Source organism: Mesoplodon bidens (genome assembly GCF_964165515.1).
Source record: "Mesoplodon bidens genome assembly, chromosome: 1".
Lineage (NCBI taxonomy): Eukaryota > Metazoa > Chordata > Mammalia > Artiodactyla > Ziphiidae > Mesoplodon > Mesoplodon bidens.
Window position 1 is genome coordinate 135,928,541 of NC_138176.1, and position 19,537 is coordinate 135,948,077.

General features: G+C 37.4%; 1 protein-coding gene across 1 annotated transcript in view; it reads right to left on the reverse strand.

Moving 5' to 3' along the window:
• The window catches only part of SPMAP2L (sperm microtubule associated protein 2 like), a gene marked incomplete at its 5' end in the record, with an annotated part of 35,804 nt that continues 16,267 nt past the window's right edge, over positions 1–19,537 (reverse strand). Inside the window, 4 exons of the mRNA XM_081254581.1 lie at positions 1–404; positions 3,785–3,913; positions 6,239–6,304; positions 17,418–17,448. Of these exons, the coding sequence (XP_081110707.1) occupies positions 263–404; positions 3,785–3,913; positions 6,239–6,304; positions 17,418–17,448 (368 nt within the window). The 3' untranslated portion in view covers positions 1–262. The remainder of the gene's footprint in view (positions 405–3,784; positions 3,914–6,238; positions 6,305–17,417; positions 17,449–19,537) is intronic.

Below are 19,537 nucleotides of genomic sequence, written 5' to 3' on the forward strand. Positions count from 1 at the left end.
TGTTTCATTTGCATATTTTTTAATTGGCTGACAATGGTAAGTTTAGTGTGAATTTTAGCTTCACTACAATTTGAGTCAAATGTAATTACTGATGATGATCTTCTGATTACCCACAATTGCTGCAAATATTTGATTTTTCACCCTGATGCTTTGAAACACAAGTTGACTTCTATTTTATGAAATTGCATACACTAAAATTAGAACAGCAATATTGTGACTTTCACCAAATTAGATGAGAATTTATGGAGATTCTCAAGGTACTCTACCTATTTATTAGATACACTTTCTTGAATCTGTTGGGTTGTGCCAGCTTCTGGATCCTTTTGGAAGGTTGGCAAAACAGTGCAGGAGAAGGGATCTCCCAGATTACAGACTCTCTACCACAGCTGTAATAATACTGAATCCTGCAAGTTGTAAAAGAGAAAAGAAGTGAACGAAACAGGCATGAATTCAAATTACCATAGTAATTTCCAACACTGACCCCCACCCCCCAGGTGTAGGGGAGCGGGTATGACAGTTTATCCCTTCACTGCTGAGCTATTTTCTACATAGGGAGAAATCAGAAACAGTTATAAGCCATCAAGTTTTCAGCTGCCTTCTAATATCCTATTCTAAAACAGACAATTTTCTGTAATAAATAAAGTTCATCTTCTAAATAGACCAAAAAATACCCTGATGAAGAGAAAATTTGCTGCTTTTTAAATAAAATATTTTCTTTAGCATCTATATAGACAATTTAAATATTTTTACTAAATTTTTAGTTAATAGGATAAATTACATGACGCTTTTCTTTATGTTAAAGACCTCTGAGCTTAGGAATAAATGCTACTTGATCATGGTTTGTAGATTATTTAATCATTATCAGGTTTTGTTTATTAAGATTTTATTTAAGATAATAATATTGTTCTTCTTATCACTCCTGCCCTTCAATCTTTCCATTATCAAAATATTATCATTAGTGGAAAAAGAAGTGATATTGACTACTTTAACCTGGCGTTAATTTAGATCACAGTCCCATTCCTGCTTCTATTATTTTCCAAAGGACCTCTGCTCTTTTAGGACATTCATAGACATGGCTCTGCGTTCATCTGCCCAGGCTCTGTCTGCTGGTTGCTAATATAAGCCTTGGTCTGGGTTTAAGCCTGTATTTCCCTTGCTTTTGACCACTCAGACTTGAGACCCATCTATACCATCACACATATGCTTTTAAGGGGCTTGAGACTATGCAGCCCTGGCTCTACTGCCTGACAGAGCTAACTCAGCCACTGCCACCCACATACACAGCCAAGATCTGACAGGCAGAGAACCTCCAGCACTTACCTGGGATTTGCCTTTTGCAGGAACTGGCAGTTCAGTTTGGGAATTGGAGACAGAGAAGGAAGAGGTGATTTTGAACAGGGGGGCATTTGGAAGAGATCAGACCCAAGAAAGGAGGGCACAGTGGGTGGAAGGAAGGAGTGAGCAGCACAAAGGTAAGATGCTCTTGGAGAGTAGGGCAAAGGGTAGAAGTCCAAGAAGCAAATAAAACAAACAAAAAAAACAAAAGAAGAAGAAGAAGAAGAAAGATGGGACGACACCAGAGACATAACTCAGTTATTCAACATTCTCTGAGGTGGGAGTGGCTAACACCAAACCATAATACTTATGCCTTACTCTGCCAACAACCAGAAGTACCTGAGTGTTCTAGAAGATGGAGAAAATCATACATCTTATGGTGGTTATGAAGATTAAATAAGAGAATATAAGTCATTTTATTAAGTTACAAAGCACTATTCAAATAAAATTTTATTAACTAACTTGTATATTAATTCTAAATTTCATGTGTACATATCTTTTCTGCTTATAGATACTGTATATTAATAGAATGTAGAGCTGCTGCTTTTAGGTGCTTCTCCTGTCTTGTAGTCATTCACACACCCAAGTCTCACCATTCCATCCATGTAGTGGGTACTCAAGTATTATTTTAATATAGAGTACTCTGCATTTTTCTCATTGTAAAAGAGATAAATATTCATTATAGAAACTTTGTAAGAGCAAGAAAAGTTTAAGAGAGAAAAACAAAAAGCATATATTATCCTGCCATTCAGAGACAACAATACTTTGGAAAAATATTTCCTGACTCATACACTCAATACTTACTGAGCACCAGGCACTGTTAGGCACTAAGGAGAGAGCAGAAAGTAAGACAGACACAAGCACTGCTTTCTTGGAGCTTCTTCTCTATGTTGGGAGGAGAATAGCAAAAATTCGGTAGATAGTTGTGATAAGTGCTATGAAAGGCATTGGCTATGCAACAGAGATAGAGGCTTTCCGAGTAGGTTTGTGAGGAGGTGGAATGTTATGTGGAGAAGAGCAGTCAGGAAAGTCCCTCTGAAAAGCTGAGACCTATGCTGAGACTTAAGGACCAGAAAGTTTTAGTCATTGTAAGCATTGCAGGCAGAGGGAGAAATAAGACCTTGAATAAGGTCTTGAGATGGTAAAGATCACGACATGTTTGATGAATAAACATTATTAAAAATAAAAAGAGGATCATATCATAATAGTTTCCTATTTAATTTTTTTCACTTAATATTATAGCATAAGCATTTCCAACATATAAAAGAAGCAGCAAACATATAAAAGCAGCAAATTATTACCAATAATGAGAAAAATCAATCCCTAGAAACAGACCCACAAATGACATAGTATAGAATTAGTAGGCAAGGAGATTAAAAAATTGAGCAAGTAGAGATAAGATATAAAAACTACCCAAATTGAACTTCTAGTGATAAAAACTATGACACACGAAATAAAAATTACCCTGGATAGGATTAATAGTATATTATACACTACAGAGAAAAAGGTTAGTGAAAACACAGAGAGAAATAAAACAGAAAGAGAAGGAAAGAGAACAGATTCAATGAGCTGTAGGACAAATCCAAGCAGCCTAATGTGTAATTGGAGCCCACAGAGAAGAAGTAATAAATACCAATTCTATACATTTTCCGATTGATTCTATGAGGACAGCATTGCCATAAACAAAGACATTACAAAAAACAAAGATATTACAAGAAAACTACAGACCAATATCCCTCATGAACACAGATGCAAAAATTCTAAAATTTTGTTGGAACACAGGCATTCTCGGTTTACATATGTCTATAGCTGCTTTCCCAGAGTTAGGTAGTTGCTGCAGATATTTAATGGCCAACTTTATATCTGGCCCCTTCCAGAAAAAGTTTGCTGACTTTTGACTAAAGGTGTATATTGAAAGAGGAGAGAAATGGCTACCTCATTTATCATGGAAACCAAACTTCAGATAAATAATAGCATCTTCACTTTTTTCTTTACTTTAACCTCCCTCACTGCCTGTACCCATCTTCCCTACACCTCACCATCTTTCCTCAAAGAGCCAACCAGCAGAAAGTCCAGTCATTCAACAAACATGCACCAAAAACAAATTTGCAATGGGCGTCAAAAGTCTTAACATTATTACCTTTAGATGTCCTAATTAACTTACGGTAACCACGCCCATGGGTGGTATACAAAATTCACAGTTTCATGCACAAATAAGTTCATCCACAACAGTGTTATATATGGTACACATCCTTGCATAATACCCTTATTTTATTAAAAAATCAAAATCGTGATAAGCCAAGACACTATAAAATATAATACAAATCTACAACAGCTAAATATTAGATGCTGCTCTGGAAAAGTTTTACTGTAGCATCAGATTGGAAACAGATATAGAATCCCTAATCCTCAATAAATTTTGTGTTCCTGATAACACACAAATACTAACCTGTTAGGTACATATCCATGGGAGACTTCCTTAGGCTGGGCAAGGTTCTCAAGTCTTTTGGTCAGTTGAGCCTTCAAAGCATTCTGGGAAACAGGGCGAATAGGATCTTGATTTCCCCAAAACAGTTTTCTGTTAAAAAGCAGAAAAATATAATGGTAAGAAATTCACTGCTAATTGGCATCTTAGAAATGGCTCTTGATGTCTTCTCTACTAATTTTACTTCAAGAACTATCTCTATTACAAAATTTTACAGTTTCCAGACATCAGAAGCTGAATAAACTACTTATGGAAGTTAAAACAAGAACAAGACTGTTTTATCTACTGTCTTAAAATATGATGACCAAAATTGAACCTATTAGAGATAGTTCTATTTCTGCCAACATGTAATTAACACTGTAATTTATAGTCAGGTCAGCAAAAAAATGGGCATGCCACTTATCTACACTGTGCTCCCAGTTCGGGTAAAGCACTGTACCAGGTGGTCAGACCTAATCAACTCCCAAAGGCCCCACCTCCAAATACCATCAAACTGGGGGTTGGGATTTCAACATATAAATTTTAAGGGGACATAAACATTCAGTCTATATCATCTGATAAAGTACTGGTATTCAAAATATACAAAGAACTCTTAAAATTCAACAATAAGAAAACAACCCGATCAGTGGGCAAAAGATCTGAATAGACACTTTACAAAAGACAATATACAGATGGCAAATAAGCATATGTAATACGCTCATCATCATGTCATTACGGAACTGCAAATTAAAATAATGAGATACCACTACACACCTATTAGAAGGGCTAAAATATAAACCACTGATAACACTGTGGAGCAATAGGAACTTTCATTCATTGCTGGTGGGAATGGTGCAGACACTCTGGAAGACAGTTTTGTAGTTTCTGACAAAGCTAAGATCATATTCTTACCATATGATCCAGTAATTGCACTCCTAGGTATTTACCCAAATGAGGTGAAAACTTGTATCTACACAAAACCTGCATATGAATATTTATAGCAACTTTATTCAAAACTGCCAAAAATCAGAACCAACCAACATGTCCTTCAGTAGGTGAACAGATAAACTATGGTACATCCAGACTACAGAATATTACTCAATGTTAAAAAGAAATTGCTACTGAAATGAAAGCCATGGAGGAACCCTAAATGCATATTTCTAAGTGAAAGAAGCCTGTCTGAAAAATTTACACGTTGTACAATTCCAACATTATATGGCATTCTGGAAAATTTAAAACTACAGATATAGTTAAAAGATCAGTGGTCACCAGGGGTCTGAAGAAGAGGGAGAGAGGGAAGGGATCTATAAGTGGAGCACAAGTAATTTTTAGGGCACTGAAACTATTCTGTTTAATAATGTAGTAATGAATATATGACATGCATTTGTCAAGACCCATAAAACTGTACAACACAAAAAGTGAACCATAATATAAACTATAGACTTTTGTTAATAATAATGTGTCAATATTCATTCATTAATTGTAACAAATGTATCACATTAATGCAAGATAATAATGTTAATAACAGGGGAAACTAGTGGGTGATAATATAGAAACTTTCTCTGTACTTCTCTGTACTTCTGTTGAGTTTTTCTATAAATCTAAAACTGCTTTAAAAAATAAAATCTATTAATTTAAAAAATAAAAAAGTAGGGCCTCCCTGGTGGTGCAGTGGTTGAGAGTCCGCCTGCCGATGCAGGGGATACGGGTTCGTGCCCCGGTCCGGGAGGATCCCATATGCCGCGGAGCGGCTGGGCCCGTGAGCCATGGCTGCTGAGCCTGCGCATTCAGAGCCTGTGCTCCGCAACGGGAGAGGCCACAACAGTGAGAGGCCCGCGTACCGCAAAAAAAAATAAATAAATAAAAATAAAAAAGCAATAGGAGATCAAAAAAAAGAAAAAAAAATCAGGCTTCACTCGGGAGCCAAAAAAGAAAAGGGGAAGTCCTGTGAGCAAAAGTGGAAAGACAGTGGGTCCAGCATGCTGGAAATCTAGAAAACAGGTATGCTCTAGGCAGAGGCTTAGAGACAGCAGGACCAGCTGTTAGAAGCAACAAAGTTGAACTTGGAGGATGGACACAAGTGTTTCACATGAGTGTGGAATAATGCCCTGGGACAGTGGTTCTCAAACCTGTCTGCGTACTGGAATCATCTGGGGAGCTTTTAACACTCCTGAAGCCTATGCTGCACCCTAGGCCGAATGAGTCAGGATTTCTGGGAATGGGACTCAAGCAACAGTCAGTTTTAAAATTTTCCAGGTGATTCCAGTGTGCAGTCAAATTTGAGAATCACTGACCTAGGGTTTGCCTTCCATGTGTTGAATCAACTGAGGTGACAATATTGATTCAGTGGATCCAGTTAGTGGACAGGTAAGAATAATACTTACCTATTTAATGTAAGGAATACATCATCACACACAAGACTACATAATATTGCCTTACCTATCTGGGGCTCCCCATTGTTTCTTAGGCCTAGAAAGATCTTGAATTCTCTTCCTAGAAAAAGAACTAACAAATATCAGCTGATTAATTCAAAGAGAACGTTTAACAAATATGATTACATTAGATGGCTCCTACTCAAACAAATCTCATTAGAGGGAGAAAGAAAAACCCATGTCCTATTTAATGTGATTTTTTTTTAATTTTCTTTTTTTTATGTAGCAGGTTCTTATTAGTTATCCATTTTATACATATTAGTGTATATATATCAATCCCAATATCAATGCCACTTTCCCCCCTCGGTGTCCCTAAGTTTGTTCTCTGTATCTGTGTCTCAATTTCTGCCCTGCAAACCAGTTCATCTGTACCATTTTTCTAGGTTCCACATATATACGTTAATATACAACATTTGTTTTTCTCCTTCTGACTTACTTCACTCTGTATGACACTCTCTAGATTCATCTACATGTATACAAATGACCCAACTTCGTTCCTTTTTATGGCTGAGTAATATTCCATTGTATATATGTACCACAACTTCTTTATCCATTCATTGTCAATGGGCATTTAGGTTGCTTCCATGACCTGGCTATTGTAAATAGTGCTGCAATGAACATTGTGGTGCATGACTCTTTGAATTATGGTTTTCTCTGGGTTGGGATTGCTAGGTCATATGGTAATTCTATTTTTAGTTTTTTAAGGAACCTCCATATTGTTCTCCATAGTGGCTGTATCAATTTATATTCCCACCAACAGTGCAAGAGGGTTCCCTTTTCTCCACATCCTCTCCAGCATTTGTTGTTTGTAGATTTTCTGATGATGCCCATTCTAATCGGTGTGAGGTGATACCACATTGTAGTTTTGATTTGCATTTCTCTAAAATTAGTGATGTTGAACAGCTTTTCATGTACTTCTTGGCCATCTGTACATCTTCTTTGGAGAAATGTCTACTTAGGTCTTCTGCCCATTTGGGGATTGGGTTGTTTGTCTTTTTAATATTGAGCCGTGTGAGCTGTTTATATATTTCGGAGATTAATCCTTTGTTGATTCATTTGCAACTATTTTCTCCCATTCTGAGGGTTGTCTTTTCATCTTGGTTGTAGTTTCCTTTGTTGTGCAAAAGCTTTGAAGTTTCATTAGGTCCCATTTGTTTATTTTTGTTTTTATTTCCATTACTCTAGAAGGTGGATCAAAAAAGATCTTGCAGTGATTTACGTCAAAGACTGTTCTTCCTATGTTTTCCTCTAAGAGTTTTATAGTGTCCAATCTTACAATTAGGTCTCTAATCCATTTTGAGTTTACTTTTGTGTATCGTGTTCCGGAGTGTTCTAATTTCATTCTTCTACATGTAGCTGTCCAGTTTTCCCAGCACCACTTATTGAAGAGACTGTCTTTTCTCCATTGTATATCCTTGCTTCCTTCGTCATAGATTAGTTGACCATAGGTGCATGGGTTTATCTCTGGGCTTTCTATCCTGTTCCATTGATCTATATCTCTGTTTTTGTGCCAGTACCATATTCTCTTGATTACTGTAGCTTTGTAGTATAGTCTGAAGTCAGGGAGTCTGATTCCTCCAGCTCTGTATTTTTCCCTCAAGACTGCTTTGACTATTTGGGGTCTTTTATGTCTCCATACAAATTTTAAGATTTTTTGTTCCAGTTCTGTAAAAAATGCCATTGGTAATTTGATAGGGATTGCAGTGAAGCTGTAGATTGCTTTGGGTAGTATAGTCATTTTCACAATATTGATTCTTCTACTCCAAGAACATGGTATATCTCTCCATCTGTTTGTATCATGTTTAATTTCATTCAGCAGTGTCTTCTAGTTTTCTGCATACAGGTCTTTTGTCTCCTTAGGTAGGTTTATTCCTAGGTGTTTTATTCTTTTTGTTGCAATGGTGAATGGGATTGTTTCCTTAATTTCTCTTTCTGATCTTTCATTGTTACTGTATAGGAATGCAAGAGATTTCTGTGCATTAATTTTGTATCCTGAAACTTTACCAAATTCATTGATTAGCTCTAGTAGTTTTCTGGTGGCATCTTTAGGATTCTCTATGTACACTATAATAAAATCTGCAAACAGTGACAGTTTTACTTCTTCTTTTCCAATTTGTATTCCTTTTATTACTTTTTCTTCTCTGATTGCTGTGTCTAGGACTTCCAAAACTATGCTGAGTAACAGTGGTGAGAGTGGACATCCTTGTCTTGTTCTGATCTTAAAGGAAATGCTTTCAGTTTTTCACCATTGAGAATGATGTTTGCTGTGGGTTTGTCATATATGGCCTTTATTAGGTTGAGGTAGATTCCCTCTATGCCCACTTTCTGGAGAGTTTTTTATCATAAATGGGTGTTGAATTTTGTCAAAAGCTTTTTCTGCATCTATTGAGATGACCATATGGTTTTTCTTCAATTTGTTAATATGGTGTATCACATTGATTGATTTGTGTATATTGAAGAATCCTTGCATGCCTGGGATAAATCCCACTTTATCATGGTGTTCAATCTTTTTCATGTGTTGTTGGATTCTGTTTGCTGGTATTTTGTTGAGGATTTTTGCATGTATATTCATCAATGATACTGGTCTGTAATTCTCTTTTTTTGTAGTATCTTTGTCTGGTTTTGGTATCAGGGTGATGGTGGCTTCATAGAATGAGATTGGGAATGTTCCTTCCTCTGTAATTTTTTGGAAGAGTTTGAGAAGGCTGGGTGTTAGCTCTTCTCTAAATGTTTGATAGAATTCACCTGTGAAGCCATCTGGTACAGGACTTTTGTTTGTTGGAAGATTTTTAATCATAGTTTCAATTTCATTACTTGTGATTGGTCTGTTCATATTTTCTATTTCTTCCTGGTTCAGTCTTGGAAGGTTATACCTGTCTAAGAATTTGTCCATTTCTTCCAGGTTGTCCATTTTATTGGCATAGAGTTGCTTGTAGTAGTCTCTTAGGATGCTTTGAATTTCTGTGGTGTCTGTTGTAACTTCTCCTTTTTCATTTGTATTTTTATTGATTTGAGTCCTCTCCTTTCTCTTGATGAGTCTGGCTAAAGGTTTATCAATTTTGTTTATCTTCTCAAAGAACCTGCTTTTAGTTTTATTGATCTTTGCTATTGTTTTCTTTGTTTCTATTTCATTTATTTCTGCTCTGATCTTTATGATTTCTTTCATTCTACTGACTTTGGGTTTTGTGTGTTCTTCTTTCTCTAGTTCCTTTAGGTGTAAGGTTAGATTGTTTGAGATTTTCCTTGTTTCTTGAGGTAGGCTTATATAGCTAATAAACTTCCCTCTTAGAACTGCTTTTGCTGCATCCCATAGGTTTTGGATTGTCGTGTTTTCATTGTCATTTGTCTCTAGGTATTTTTTTATTTCCTCTTTGATTTCTTCAGTGATCTCTTGGTTATTTAGTAACGTATTGTTTAGCCTCCATGTGTTTGTGTTTTTTCCGTTTTTTCCCCTGTAATTCATTTCTAATCTCATAGCATTGTCGTCAGAAAAGATGCTTGATATGATTTCAATTTTCTTAAATTTACTGAGGCTTGATTTGTGACCAAAGATGTGATCTATCCTGGAGAATGTTCCATGCGCACTTGAGAAGAAAGTGTAATCTGCTGTTTTTGGATGGAATGTCCTATAAATATCAATTAAGTCTATCTGGTCTATTGTGTCATTTAAAGCTTGTGTTTCCTTAGTATTTCTGTTTGGATGATCTGTTCATTGGTGTAAAAGTCCCCCACTATACTGTGTTACTGTCTAAACCCTCTTTTAGAGCTGTTAGCAGTTGCCTTATGTATTGAGGTGCTCCTATGTTGGGTGCATATATAATTGTTATATCTTCTTCTTGGGTTGATCCCTTGATGATTACATGGTGTCCTTCCTTGTCTCTTGTAACATTCTTTATTTTAAAGTCTATTTTATCTGATATGATTATTGCTACTCCAGCTTTCTTTTGATTTCCATATGCATGGAATATCTTTTTCCATCCCCTCACTTTCAGTCTGTATGTGTCCCTAGGTCTGAAGTGGGTCACTTGTAGAGAGCATATATATGGGTCTTGTTTTTGTATCCATTCAGCAAGCCTCTGTCTTTTGGTTGGAGCATTTAATCCATTCATGTTTAAGGTAATTATTGATATGTATGTTCCTGTTACCATTTTTAAAATTGTTTTGGGTTTGTTTTTGTAGGTCCTTTTCTTCTCGTGTTTCCCACTTAGAGAAGTTCCTTAGCATTTGTTGTAGAGCTGGTTTGGTGGTTCTGAATTCTCTTAGCTTTTGCTTGTCTGTAAAGCTTTTGATTTCTCCCTCTAATCTGAATGAGATCCTTGCTGGGTAGAGTAATCTTGGTTGTAGGTTCTTCCCTTTCATCACTTTAAATATGTCATGCCACTCCCTTATGGCTTGTAGAGTTTCTGCTAAGAAACCAGCTGTTAACCTTACGGGAGTTCCTTTGTATGTTATTTGTTGTTTTTCCCTTGCTGCTTTCAATAATTTGTCTTTAATTTTTGCCGTTTTGATTACTATGTGTCTTGGCGTGTTTCTCCTTGGCTTTATCCTGTATGGGACTCGCTGCACTTCCTGGACTTGGGTGGCTATCTCCTTTCCCATGTTAGGGAAGTTTTCTACTATACTCTCTTCAAATATTTTCTCGGGTCCTTTCTCGCTTCTCCTTCTGGGACCCCATCATGCGAATATTGTTGTTTAATGCTGTCACAGAGGTCTCTTAGGCTGTCTTCATTTCTTTTCATTCTTTTTTCTTTTTTTTTTTTTTTGTTTTTTCTTTTTGCGGTGTGCGGGCCTCTCACTGTTGTGGCCTCTCCCGTTGCGGAGCACAGGCTCCGGATGCACAGGCCCAGCGGCCATGGCTCACGGGCCCAGCCGCTCCGCGGCATATGGGATCCTCCCAGACCGGGGCACGAACCCGTATCCCCTGCATCGGCAGGCGGACTCTCAACCACTGCGCCACCAGGGAGGCCCCTCTTTTTTCTTTATTCTGTTCCGTGGCATTGAATTCCACCATTATGTCTTCCAGGTCACTTATCCGTTCTTCTGCCTCCGTTATCCTGCTATTGATTCCTTCAAGTGTATTTTTCATTTCAGTTATTGTATTGTTCATCTCTGTTTGTTTGTTCTTTAATTCTTCTAGATCTTTGTTAAACATTTCTTGCATCTTCTCGATCTTTGCATCCATTCTTTTTCCGAAGTCCTGGATCATCTTCACTATCATTATTCTGAATTCTTTTTCTGGAAGGTTGCCTATCTCCACTTCATTTAGTTGTTTTTCTGAGGTTTTATCTTGTTCCTTCATCTGGTACATTGCCCTCTGCCTTTTCATCTTGTCTATCTTTCTGTGAATGTGGTTTTTCTTCCACAGGCTGCAGGACTGTAGTTCTTCTTACTTCTGCTGTCTGCCCTCTGGTGGATGAGGCTATCTAAGAGGCTTGAGCAAGTTTCCTGATGGGAGGGCCTGGTCACCACTGTATTCTTCTTATTGGGCCACAGAACTACATCAAGTTATTTGATTCAAAGTAGACACTTTGTCCTAGAGTATGTAGGCACCATCCTCAAAAAGAATTATATCTGAGCTGTTGCTTCAGCTGTGCCTTCGGGAGGTTGTTCCAGCATTCAGTGAGGCCAGCAGCTTCTCCAAAGTTTGGAACTCCACACTCCAGAGGCCCTCCTTTCCACATGCTCTATTTTATGTGATTTGAAGAGTGCTAAAAAGTGCAAAGTATTCAAAAATATTGTGTACCCAAAATACTCACTTTTAAAATCATTAAAAATACAGTACATAATAAAATGAAGATACTATATATACAATATAGCCAAGAGCATACTGTCTCCAGAAGAACCCAGGTAAAATGTGCACTTAATGGCAAAACCCCACAATTTTCCTATTAAGTAATTTAAGTAATTTTGTAAATGGCTTGATGGCATTGGATTCTGAAGAGATTGTATAGATAAATTTCAGACAGAATATCTGGCTTTGAGAAAACTATGAAAGAGGCAAAATATACTCTGGGTACTGCTCATCCCCTGTTCTGCCCTACTCTGCTCCCTTGGACCTTCCCTGGCTATTCTGAATCCACCGATAGCAGACAGAGTTTGTGCTCCCCAAGTATCCATGTGATCCTTTACATTTCCCAGCCTCCTTTGCAGTTGTTTGAAGCCATGTGACCAGTTATGTCTACGTTCAGCAGAAGTGCTGGGTATCACTCCAGGGCAATGCACTTAAGAACTAGTGTCCTGGCAGGGGGTATGGGGAGGGATAAGTTGGGAGATTGGGATTGACATATATTCACTACTATATATAAAATAGATAACTAATAAGAACCTACTGTATAGCACAGGGAACTCTACTCAATACTCTGTAATGACCTACATGGGGAAAGATTCTTAAAACAAAAAAAGTTGATATGTGTGTATGTATAAGTGATTCACTTTGTTGTACAGCAGAAACTATCACAGCATTGTAAATCAACTACACTTCAATAAAAAATTTTTTTTTAAAAGAGAGAGAACTAGTGTCCTCCTCCTCCCTCTCTCTTTTCCTGTTGCAGTGACCCTAGAAACTACATATTCTGTATGGCACAGCCAGCTAACTCACACTGGATTGTGACATGAGGGATAAATAAACTTTTATTGCATCTAGTCATTGAGAATTTTGTACCTTGTTTGTTACTGCAGCATTGCCTATCCTATGCAGACTAATACACCACCTATTTTACTATAGCTCATGTTATAATTATTTATGTACTTGCTTGGAGTTTGAAGGACCCAATAAATAACAACGCTTTTTGCCTACCACAATTAGGAACTAACTGAAAAATAGGCACAGAAGTCAGACAAGTAGAAAAAAAATACTTTCTCTGTTATTGATAAGATGATGTTGAAGAGAGTCCTGTGGATCCCTGACATCCCTGTATTGAACTTGTCCCCCAAGGCTGCAAGTCTCCCCCTTCAGAGGCTAAGTTTGCTATGTGACAGAAAGCAGATCACAAAGATCATTCAGTGTAGATAAGCAGGTCCCAAAGAGAGAGGACCCAGAAGTAACCAGTTCTCTCTCCCAATCCCATCAAACAAATGTCACTTCCACCCCCTTGGGAGTCTAATTATGGGCTAAGGAAAGAGGCCAGAATTACTCAAGGAAAGTGCTTCTATGTACAAAAAGGCAGGTGAGAGGAAAAGCATTCTCCCTAACACTTGCCTGAGCTCTCTAATAGGCTCTAAACTCTTTATGTTAAAACAAGCCCTGGCCCTGCCTGGTGTCAGGTAGGATTCGTGCCTGACACAGCACAGGCAAACCCTTACATGAAGTCTTCCTAATTAAATGGTGATTGATGCATCATGAAGCTCCTTTTAGAAAGTGGGAGGAGGCAAGGAGGGATTAACAGGAACTCCCGAGGTTGCACAGTCACAAAACTGGGCCATCCATCCTGAAGATGAAGCTGAAATCTTTCAATCAGTTTATCTATTTCCATGTTACTCTCTGTTTAATTCAACAACTTTTGTTGTCCCTCAGCCTTTAGTAATGACTTATTTGCCCCTTAATGCCTTGCCTTAGCTGTGCTGGCAGAGAAATGCAAGTCAGGATTCTAGGTACACACCCAGGCCACGGTATTAACAATGGAACATTTCCCCTGAGGCCAGTGTGATGGTGGCAGCACTCAATCTTAGAAACATGGAACTTTTGATCCAACCATTCTTCTCATGTAAGAGATTATGATTCCAGTACCAACAATGGATATTCTGTGTTTTCTTATTTTTAAATGAAGTGCTGTTTTCTTATCCTGGAGCAAGTTACTTAATTCTCTCAGCTTTCATTCATTTGTTCAACAAATATTGAGCACTTACTATGTAACAAGTAGTGTTCTAGGACTGAGAGTATATAGGGGAACAAAACAGACAAAATCTTTGCCCTCAAGTCAGGGCGGAAAGACAATAATGAAAAAATAAATACATAGTATATAAGACGGCAATAAGAGCTACAAAGAAAAATAAAGTCAGTAAGGGGATGAGAAGTATGTAGAGGGGAACGGGGTTGCAATTTTAAATACGGTGGTCAAAGAAGGCATCACTGATCAGCTTATATTTGAACAAGGATAAGGTATATAAACTTTTCAAGAAAAGATCATCCCATTGAAGCAGTGATAGCAAGTGCAAACACCCTGGGGCAGCAGCATGCCTATATGTCTGAAAAATAACAGGAGGCCAGTGCAGTTAGCCTCATTTGTAAATAAAAATAACTATATCCATCTCAGAGGGTTATGTACCTAGCACATTCTAACCATGGAATGAGTACTCAATAAATGTTAGTTCCTTTTCCCTTTCTCATTCACAGCACCTAGTATGATACCTTGCATGTATAATAGTAAATGCTTAGTAAATGCTAATTGAATTGAATTGAATTGGTATTTAATTGTTTAAAATATAAACTGAGTTTAAGCATTTTATAAGGGAAAATCATGGAACCATCAGTAAACCAGATGAAGTAATACATTTAAGATTGTTTAAACTGTGTTATCACTCAAAGAGTTTGCTAGGTAAAATACAGGTTTGAAGGCAGTAAGAACAGTATACCGTGTCTACACCCTTTTCCCCCAGTGTCATATTCTGGACTCTTCTCACTACCCCCTTTCCTATTGCAACTAACCTATCTGCATTTTGTCCCTCAGGACTACTCTGATGCTTACCTCAAGGGTTCCCAGCCTAAAGTTCCCAAAACCTTAGGAGATCTATGAAGACAATAATGGGAGTCCACAACCTTTAGAACATCGCAGAAAATCAAATGGAATCTGACACCACCCACTAGCAGGCTATTGAGGCTCCCCAAAACACCAAATTTGTTTCTGAACTATATCAACTCCATACATTACTTCACGCTGATAGAAGACTCTGATTAGTACTTTTGCTGTCCTTAATTTTAAAAATTAACAAATATAATGAACAATAACAACAACAAATATTTCCAAACATGAAATCGTGGTGGTGGATTGAGATAACCAAAAGATTCTTTCGTGGTGAAATGTTTGAGATCTGCTATGTAATTGATACAATGCACTCCCTAAGACATGTTACTGTCAGTAAACAATGAAGACACTGTCCATTGCCAGAAGGAAAAAACAAAAACAAAAAAACTACACCCTTACTCAATAAAAGAATGGTTTTGCCATGCAGGTACTGTTTGAGCCCTGCTGAGACAGCCTGAGCCAACTTTCCAGGGCGGGTGGCTAGGTAGAGGAAGAAAGCAAGCCTTAGTGCAGACAGAACATTTTATTATATATTAATTTTTGCAAGCAAGTCAGCTTCTGGCTCCCATCATCACCTCCAAGTCAAGATTTCCCTCCCTACCTTTCCATCAGCTAAACAATATTCTTTTAATGTATCATTTTACACAAGACAGTTGACAGTTTCCTGGTTTATTCCTATAGATACTTAAATTGGATTGTTACTTCAATTGGAAATTATCTCATTAACATCTGCTAATCCTATGTGGAGGTCTGACTAATATCTCTCCTTTTCATTCACTTATTGTGCATTATGTCACCATAGCTACATCTGCAATCTACATCTCTTCACCTTAAGGCAGGCTTCCCTTCTCTCTCAGGTATTATATTACCTCACAATGTCTAGTCGTGATCCTGTGCAGAAACAAGAGAATGTGGTCGAAGGATTTTAACTCTTGAAGGCAAATTTTTTTTTAATGAGGATTCCCTTGCTGTTCCATGTCTTCATTGATAATTAGTCTCCTATTGTTTGACAACAGCTAAGAAAGTTTTGGAAATCCTTACCTTAGGTGCCAAGCAATAAATATATGTTTATATAGCAACAATTATGGAAATGATTTCAGGTCTGAATTGGTTGGGTAACTCAAATAATTCTCTCTTTCAGTCAAAATGCTCTTTTACACCTGACTATTTTGCTTATATTCAGAAAATATTTTCTTTTATAACAATCAGGTACAGCACATTTGTTTAACAAGATTACTTGAGAGGACTGGGACAGGGATAGAAAATGGAGATAGAACAATTTTCTCACAGAATCAAACCAAATTAAGCAATGAAACAAAAGCAATAAGTAGTATAACAGCAAAAACAAAAACATTTTAAAAACACTCTCTTCACAGTCTTTTTTTAAGTATAAAAACTTACCAGGTGTAAACGACCTCACTATCTAGTAATTGGAGAGTCTGCTCACTCAGCAAACCTTTATTTGAAGTAATCTGGTATTTTAAGTGGATATTCAGTAATACTCAGTAAATGTTAGTTCTACCAGATCTTCTACTCAGCCATCATACAACCTTGGGAAAGTTACATAATTTCTCTTAATTTCATTTTCTCTCAGTAAAATCTAGTTGATTATATCCACCTTATCGACTTCTCAGGATTCTTGTGAGAAAAAAAATCTTTTTAAACATGAAAGTATTACATAAAAATAAGGTAGCAGTATTTAATACCTAAAAGAGGTGAGAAAAAACAACTAGAAAGCATAGTAAATAGAAAATGCAAAATAAGTCTAACTAATAACAATAAATGTAAATGTTAAAAAATAACAATATGAACGGTTTTAACTGACTTATTAAAGGAGTAGATAAAAATAAAATCTGATATTATTTACTTCTCATCTATGTGAGCCATTGATATGAACCCTTGGTATTTTCTCTTTAATGATTCTATTCTGTTACCTCTTCTAAGTATATCTTAGCCAAACCAAGAGTAAGCATCTATTTTCAGGAGGCATCTAGTTTATACACTGTATGTACACACACACATTATTTTTTCATAGAGGTCACTTTCTTGAAATTTCATTAGCTACTGAATTTAAATTAGAGGCAAGAGGAGACTGGGATACATTAACTTGGAGCTTCACAAAATCTATGACATGAGATTGTCAGTGCAGAATCTCAAGTCCCTTAAACGTTCAGCCCTATTATGTGACACACATAGCATGGAGCAAACAAGTAAGCACTGAGTGAATATAAGAAGAGTTCTCCTAAATCTTCATCTTAATCACTTTATCTCTCTTCTTTCCTTTTTCCCACAGGAATTACCATGAGAAAAGGGCTTTATGACAAAGGGAAAGCATAGGAATCTTCTCAAAACCCCCAAGACAGGCTTTCACTTCAAATGCCCCAGATTGACTGCCCCATTCAGCTAGTAAAGTCTGGGAAAATGGTACTATATCTATAGTCTTACCATTTCCTTACAAAGTCACAGGGACCAGGATCTGCAAAGAGAAAAGTAAAAGCAAAAATTAGATTCAGTAAGAATCAAATAGCCATCACAAATCAATAAACAGAGGAGCTAGGAAAAGTAACTATTTAGGGGAAAGACCAAATTAAATATGTCACACTATTTTACCAAAGTAAACCACAGGTAAATCAAAGATTAAATTTAAAAAAAATTGAATTAGAGCAAAAATAAGAGAATACCTACTTAATCACTGGATTTTAATCTGCATTAAAGGTGACAAAAGAAAAAAAAAGTGACAAAAGATACAGAGGAAACATACAGATTAAAATATTTAAAACTTAAAACTTCTGTGTGTCAAAAAATAAAACTTAGAGAGAATAAAATCTTGGAGAAATATTTGGTAAAATGATAAAGGCTTAATAGTCTTAATAACTGAAGAATATAAAAGGATAGATAAATAAGGAAAACACTAAGGAAGGTGTCAAAAGTTAAATGGACAAAGAAGAAGAATTCATCTATGGAGACACAAAGGGCTAATAATCCTAAGGAAAAGTTCAAACTTGCTTGTAATCAAAACAATGCAAATAAAAAATGAGATTTTTAGGGCTTCCCTGGTGGCGCAGTGGTTGAGAGTCCGCCTACCGATGAAGGGGACACGGGTTCATGCCCCAGTCCGGGAAGATCCCATATGCCGTGGAGCGGCTGGGCCCGTGAGCCATGGCCGCTGGGCCTGCACTCCGCAACGAGAGAGGCCACAACAGTGAGAGGCCCACGTATCGGAAAAAAAAAAAGAGAGAGATTTAAAAAAACTATCAAATGAGCAAAAATTTTTTACAAAGGATAACAATGCAGGGACTTCCCTGGTGGTCCAGTGGTTAAGACTTTGTGCTTCCACTGCAGGGGGCACAGGTTCAGGTTCAATCCCTGGTTGGGGAACTAAGATCCCACAGGCCACAAGGAGCAGCAAAAAAAACCCCACAATGCTGGAAGGGTAAGATGAAATGAGTACTTGCATGCTGCTGGTGGATATTTAAATCAGTACACTTTGTGAAAAATAATTTGGTAGTACGAGTCAGCAATGCTTATACTCCTTAATCCGATTCTACTTCTAAATGTACCCTAAAGAAATAATTCCAACTGTGGGCAAAGGTTTATGCACAAAAATGTTAATGGTGGTATCTTTAACAGTAGAAAGCTGGATACACCTGAACTATTCAAAACAGACAAAATGGAAGCAAATTAAAATTCATGTTTAGAGCAACTTCCCCAGTGGCACAGTGGACACGGGTTTGATCCCTGGTCCGGGAAGATCCCACATGCCGTGGAGCAACTAAGCCCACGTGCCACAACTACTGAGCCTGCACTCTAGAGCCCGTGAGCCACAACTACTGAGCCCGTGTGCCACAACTACTGAAGCCTGCGGGCCTAGAGCCCGTGCTCTGCAACAAGAGAAGCCACCGCGATGAGAAGCCCGTGCACAGCAGTGAAGAGTAGCCCCCACTTGCCGCAACTAGAGAAAGCCTGCGCACAGCAACGAAGACCCAGTGCAGCCAAAAATAAGTAAAATTAAATCTTAAAAAAAAAAAATTCATGTTTAGAAGTTTTTTTTTTTTACTGTGGGAAAATATAGGCAATCATACAGGCCAAATTATCCAAAGGCCTATTATAACAGGCCTCATTACAACAAATTGTTCCAGACAGTTTCTCCTCGGGAGTTTTTAATCATGTCTGGGAGTCTACCCTCTGGAGTGTTTGGGGTAAAGGAAAGTGGGTGTGCTCTGGCATTAGACAGACATGGCTCAAACCCCAGTTTTGTTACTTACTCAGCTGTACAATCTTGGCCAAATTACTTAACTTCTCTGAGACTCAGTTTCCTCTCCTCAGATAGGAGGATAATGGGTAGGTGTGTGTAAAGATTAGTGACAAGTATGTAAAACACCCTGCATATAATAGATGCAGACAGTAGATGAATGGTAGAATTATTAGTTACAACTTTAGTGCATCAATGTAGGAGCACTGTAGGAAACACAGCAATCAGGTATTGATTGAGTTTCTAGTATGTGCAGCCTGGTGCCAAAGTTGAGAGAACAAAATTTATAAGATACGGTTTCTCTTTACGAGGA